The sequence below is a fragment of the Lactuca serriola genome, chromosome 5, assembly GCF_051521515.1.
Source record: "Lactuca serriola cultivar US96UC23 chromosome 5, Lser_US96UC23_V15, whole genome shotgun sequence".
Lineage (NCBI taxonomy): Eukaryota > Viridiplantae > Streptophyta > Magnoliopsida > Asterales > Asteraceae > Lactuca > Lactuca serriola.
Window position 1 is genome coordinate 302,889,121 of NC_136412.1, and position 6,486 is coordinate 302,895,606.

At 29.7% G+C, this 6,486-nt stretch overlaps 1 protein-coding gene across 2 annotated transcripts; it reads right to left on the minus strand.

The window, feature by feature from the left end:
- Positions 1 to 3,874: 3,874 nt before the first annotated feature.
- Positions 3,875 to 6,259, minus strand: LOC145054789 (Survival protein SurE-like phosphatase/nucleotidase). 2 transcript variants are annotated; one of them, XM_079003045.1, is made up of 10 exons: positions 6,120 to 6,258; positions 5,869 to 6,037; positions 5,597 to 5,691; positions 5,243 to 5,307; positions 5,016 to 5,059; positions 4,815 to 4,892; positions 4,573 to 4,726; positions 4,337 to 4,510; positions 4,205 to 4,264; positions 3,875 to 4,116 (listed from the first exon to the last, which is right to left on the minus strand). In XM_079003045.1, the coding sequence occupies exons 1-10, from the start codon at positions 6,229 to 6,231 to the stop codon at positions 4,006 to 4,008; spliced, it is 1,062 nt and encodes a 353-aa protein (XP_078859171.1). In that variant the 5' UTR covers positions 6,232 to 6,258; the 3' UTR covers positions 3,875 to 4,005. The 2 variants fall into 2 exon arrangements, with proteins under 2 accessions (XP_078859171.1, XP_078859170.1); XM_079003044.1 differs by having other exon boundaries at positions 4,205 to 4,510; positions 6,120 to 6,259.
- Between the last annotated feature and the right edge of the window lie 227 nt (positions 6,260 to 6,486).

A 6,486-nucleotide genomic window follows, 5' to 3' on the forward strand; every position in this document is an offset into this window, starting at 1 on the left:
TTGTATTTATAGGGCGAGGATGCGAGGGTCGGCTGATCAGAAGGGGGAGTCAACGAGGCAAGTGGCAGCCGCGGAGCGAGGCTAGGTGGTGGGTGCGAGCTTCGGACACACGAAGGGCACGCGACGCTCTCGGATTGGACCAGCGAAACTCGGATGCGATGAGTCACAGCGACACGGGGTGAGGCGCGTCGAAAGGGGATAGGCTTCAGTCTCGGTCCAATCAGAAGGCAACACGCGTCTGCTAACCCACCTAGATCGGATGACGTGGCCCATTCCAGATCTTATCCATGCGAAAATTCTCGGAAATTGAGCCCCAAACTTCTAAAATCCATAACTTTCACATACGGGCTCCGTTTTTGACGTTCTTTATATGCACGCGTAGGTAAAATTACGATCTACAACTTTCGTGTAGACTTCGTCGGCTAATTTTGAATTTAATTTTTATATTATTATTTTTAACAGACCGGGACAGGAAAATCCGTCAAAAATTCATAACTTCTTCATCCGACCTCCGTTTTCGTCAGACTTTTTACCGTTGTACTACTAATAACGAGACCTTCAATTCTCGTTTAGGTTGTGTCGGCTAAAAATTACTCGATCTAAAATTCGAGTTTCTAGTTGTCTACTTCTAAGCTGAAACTTCGAAAAATCATAACTTCCTCATACGAGGTCAGATTTTGGCGTTCTTTTTATCGAACTTTTCGGTTTAACGAATACTACGACTTTCATTTAGATTACTAAGGCTAAAAAGTAGTTTATCAAAAACTCACTTTTTACGTCATTCGGCGCCGTGTTGGTTTTGTCGCGAATCTTCGATTGGTCATAACTTCTTCGTTATAACTCGGATTTCGATAAGGTTTTCGCCTAAATGTTTCTAACGAGATTATCTACAACTTTCAATAATAAAATTTTACTTATTCCAAATTTTATATTTTCGTTAAATTTCACTATTTGACATTTGATTGGAATCTCATAAGACTTTCAATACTTGCTGAATGATTCTAAGCATAGTTTTACTTCAATTCTAATAAAAACTATCTTTTAGAACTCAACATTCAAATTCACATAATATTTCAAAATATTATTTACTTAAAACACGATTTCAAAACGTGTATGTTACAAAAACTCCATAAAAGTATATACAAATCCTATCATCTAGTCTAATAGAGGATACAAGAAAGATGGTAGAAAGATTTGATTGCATTTAGTTAAAATTATTTAGTTTTTGATGGTTCTATACCTAATATTAGGTACATAACAGCCACATATTCCCTAAGCCTATATATATATATATATATATATATATATATATATATATATATATATATATATATATGTATATATAAGGGACCACTTCTGCCAAATCCTTAGCAAATTTACTGTAGATAAGGAAGGAGAATTTTAATATATATATATATATATATATATATATATATATATATATATATATATATATATATATATATATATATAATAACATAAATTGACCCCTACAAAAACAAATAATAAATATAATAAATGAGAAAGAACTGTAAAGACACTCATACATAAGGGACCACTTTTGCCAAATCCTTAGCAAATTTACTGTAGCTATGGATGGAGAATATATATATATATATATATATATATATATATATATATATATATATATATAGGGCTAGGTTATTTTGTTTTTTACATTTATTAAATTAATTAATTATAGATATTAAATGATTTCAATAATTATATGTATATTAAATGATATCCACAATTATAATTCTCTTTTTATGGAAACTAATTAAATTCGTCATTAATGCCAGCAATAACATTCTTTCAGAATGAATTTGCATCTAGGTTTTTATATATGAGTTCGTAATTTGTTTCAAGACTCAATCACTTAAAATACAATAAATTTGTATGAAATATGAAGAACGAGAGTGTATTCTACTAGAATACACTACACTCTCATTCTTCTGCAATACACTCTCATTTTTTCTAGATATGAATTTATTCTGAAAATATTATTGTTGACATTAATGACGAATTTAATTAGTTTCCATAAAAATGAGTTATAAGTATGGATGACATTTAATATACATATAAATAATACTAAATTCATATTGTGTGCTAAAAAACATTTGAACCTACCTCTCTCTCTCTCTCTCTCTCTCTCTCTCTCTATATATATATATATATATATATATATATATATATATATATATATATATATATATATATATATATATGTCTCTTTACATAGATTTGGAACAACCACATTTTCTTAATTTTGGAACAACAACATTTTCTTAAATGTCTCTTTACATAGATCTGACAATAGTAATCCGGGCATTATTCTTTGGCATAATAATAACATATTTCTAATTTAGGATAAAAAAATATACTTATATCGTCATTAAGCTAACGCTTACAAATAACATATTATTTTTTATTTTTCATTTTTATAAACATAAACAAGATCTCATAATTTCTGGTAAAAAAACAAGTTATGTTTTTTTAATACATATTTTTTAAATCGAAAAACGGTTCTTAGAAAACTGATTGAGTCAATACAAAAACTTATTCAACCGATTTTGCATTCCAATACAACGTAATAACATATTATATAAAATCGTATTTTTTAAATACATAAAAAAACATATTTACATAAAATAGATACATAAAAAAAATATAAATTAATTGTATAAATTTATTATTTTTATAATATGCAAAAATATATTCGTTTTATTTAAAAAAAAGTATTATGCAAAATATGTTATCGTGCAATATGTTATTACGTTAATGCTTTTACAAAAAAATACTTGTATATTCATTTTAAATCAACTAAAGATGTTAAGATAACGTAATAGTATATTTTAAGATTATAATGCAATAATGTATTATACATAAATGTGTTTTTTGAATACATAAAAAACATACTTCACATTAAATAAATATATACAAAAAACTTTTTTTTTTTTATGTTTTTTTAGGATTATGTTTTTGTATAATATGTTAGTACGTTTTTTTAAGTATTTAAAAGTATACGAAAACTTATTTTTTTAAATACATAAAAAAAATATATTTCACGTAAAACAAATACGTAAAAAAACAAATAAATTATTTGTCATTTTTTTTACAATACGCTAAAAATATATTTTATTTTATAAAAAAAAAGTTCTTTTGTAAAAATATTTTTTTAATATTTTATTATTAACTTATTTACAAGTTGTAGGTAATATTAATTAGTTTTCGAAAATATAACATAAGTGTGACTTTCGACTAGTTGGTTAAGGCTTTGGTTAATTAAGGGAGAGAGGGATGAGGTTCAAAGGTCGAATCCTATTTCCTTCATTTTTATCATTTATACTATTTTAAGATAAATTACAAAAATGGTCCCTATGGTTTATCAAATGTCACGAATTCAGTCCATTTATGCTTGAAAAGACGAAAATTCCCTTACATATTCAGTCCCTAACGGCATTTTACTAACGGTATTAGTAAAAAGGGTCAACTTTGCAAGTTTTGCAAACCACAAGGACCATTTGTATCAAAAAAAATTAGCAGGGACTGATTTTGTGACTTTTGACAAACCACAAGGATCATTTTTGTAATTTTGTCACATATATATATATATATATATATATATATATATATATATATATATATATATATATATATATATATATGTCAATTTTTTAGACATCCTCCAAGATGATGTGTACTCAATGCACTCCCGTATGCTGCCAAATTGCAGATCATGGATCCTACATCATATTGAGGATTTCTTAGATGGATAATGATGTATCTAGTTCAATGTTGTAACTAGAATATTTATGATTTAATCTTATGCATTACTCTATCTAAAATACGATTACCACCACATTGACAAAGATGATTGGATCAAACTTGTTGGATATAACGATAAAACAATTTAAATTTTCAATGTATAGAACTTTGATTTTTTTAACATGACAGAAAAGAACAGGTTGTACTGTATTTAGGATGCAGCCAGTCTGCATAAAGTAATCACAAAGCTGAAGGAGAGGTACGGTCAGCCACTATCGGTAACCATTCTTTGAAAAATGTCTGCGAGTCAATATCCGCATGACTCAAGGCCCCAAGGGGAGTGACAGTTATCTGAAAATATAACACAATTGTGATATTAATTAATTAATTAATTAAATAATAGGAGCACTTAAAAAAAAAGTAAGAGAAAGGTATTCACATATCCTTGTTTAAGGTAACAATAATCGGTTTTACCCTCTTCCACATGGCCTCCCTTCACCTGAAAGAATGTATGAAAGAGCATTAAAAAATTTGAGTCATTAAAAAACTGGATGAATAAAAACTCACAAACCTCTCTCTTGAATAAAAGCTGTTCTTGTGAAACAGAATTAGCATCAGGATTTGATGCTACTGAATTTGACTCCATTGTCATTGTTGATAACATCTGTGCACCTTGTGCATCACTAGAAACTCGCTTCCAACCCATTTTAACAATACTTTTTCCTTGCTTAGTCAGCTTATAACCCTAATAAAAAAAAACATACAATTACAATTTACAAACAAGAATAAAAATCTAAACTCACTCACCTTATGATTGAGAACATTTGTTGGCAAATCTACATTCAAGAAACATTTTTGAGGAAATGTTTTAGTCTTGATTTCAACAAGAATTGAACTTATTAAAGGTAAACAAGCTTCAGCAGCAAGTGTGAAGTCATTGATGCTGCTTGTACCCCCAACCCTGTCACCCAATGAGATTTGTGATAGATTATTAGAATCAAAATGACCTAATTAACCTCATGTAATGTAGTGAAGAAGTTTACACATACCAATCATATGATATTGAAACAGATGGTAAACCATTGAAAAAGGCCTCCCTAGCACCTGCCACTGTCCCTGAGTAGACACTGTATTTCAAGAAACTCTGGTTAGCATTTAACCCTAAACAAAAATGTAAGAGAAAAAAAAATGAAGAGTACAAAAATCAAGAATAAACACAAAGGAATCTAAGAGAGAAAAATGATACTAACATGTGATAACCACAGTTGCTGCCCATATTTATGCCACTTAATACCTGTAAAGAGTAACTACAACAAATCAGAAGGTTTTTTATAAATCATAAATCATAATACAATATGCACTAAGTTTTGTAGAATTGTGTTGGATGCATCCAACAAGGCAAGAAACCAACTATATACTATAGTCTATAAATTTTTTTTATCAAAAAACAAATTTATGGTGAAGCTAAAAGATATACCAGATCAGGTACAGAAGAAAATAGTGCCTTTGAGATTCCCAATGAAGTACAGTCAGCTGGAGTTCCTGCAAAGCATTATTACAAAAAGATTTATCAAATCAAAACCAAAATATAAGAGTTAGTCTGTATATATTCAGTCAAAAAGGTATGATTATTCAATTAGATATGTGAATATATATAGTAAAATGTGGGTTATAAACCAAGATGATGATAAACCCTAATGACAAAACGTATATAAAAGATATGAATACCCTTTATTCAATAGTATAACGATTCTCTCTATCAATATAGGAACAAGGAAATTTATGGATATGATTAAGATCGTTCAACTGTTCAATTCAACATGAAACTGACCAGAAACAGCAAAGGCTGTGGCTCCGTTAATGTCGATTCGTTTTGCGGAGAGAGGATGACGCCAAGTAATAGAATGACTGACAGCTGACTTTTCCCTGTAAATATGATAAAACGTTAGCATTAAACTCCAGTTTTTCAGTCAATAGTGCAGATTTACTTCAAATCTTCTCTCCTTTGTTTGTTCATGTGTTCCGATTTGTGTACATTCAGAACCAAATTGCAGATAAATATGGCAAGAACGCGTTAGTATAAAAGGGGGAAGACGAACGTACGAATCGGGGGCGCAGACCAACACACGGTATTGATTGGTGGAGACGAGGACACGAACTAGAGCCTGCAGACCCGGTGCATCAATTCCATCATCGTTTGTCACCATGATCGTCGGCCGATCACTGCCGGCATCATCTCCAACAGTATTCGGATTTTCCATAAGTAAAATCCCTAAAGTAATCACAGAAAGAGAATTCAACTTCGAGGATGAATAGTATGGAGATCGTAGAGGTCAGTGATATAGTGAGTGAACCTGTCACCAATATCAGTGATGAAGCCGAACAATGGAATCTTATAATCGAATCGATTTGTCCGGTCCAGTTTAACAAAACCGTAGCGTTTGGTTTGTAATTTTCGTAAATCATGACAAACCAAATCGAAAGTGAAACGTTATTATCAAAAAATTTATTAAGTTTGTAATTTTATAACCGGTTTCTTTAAAATGATACTCGGATAAAAACACTTAAAATTTTTTTTTATTGGATCTTGATATTTCCATTTAATAGTTTTATTCATCCATTTAAAACAGATGTTTAGACCTTTTTGTCCTTGAATTAATATTGGATAAATAAAAACGTGTTCACTTATACATTTAAAATCGTGTATCCATTTAAAATCGT

Excerpts from the sequence above, each read along its gene's own strand:
- LOC145054789 (XM_079003044.1), bottom strand. The coding sequence starts at position 6,231 with ATGATTTACGAAAATTACAAACCAAACGCTACGGTTTTGTTAAACTGG. Across the intron at positions 5,692-5,868 it reads TTGGTCTGCGCCCCCGATTC|GGAAAAGTCAGCTGTCAGTC; the intron begins GTACGTTCGTCT and ends TCATATTTACAG. Across the intron at positions 5,308-5,596 it reads CACAGCCTTTGCTGTTTCTG|GAACTCCAGCTGACTGTACT; the intron begins GTCAGTTTCATG and ends AATGCTTTGCAG.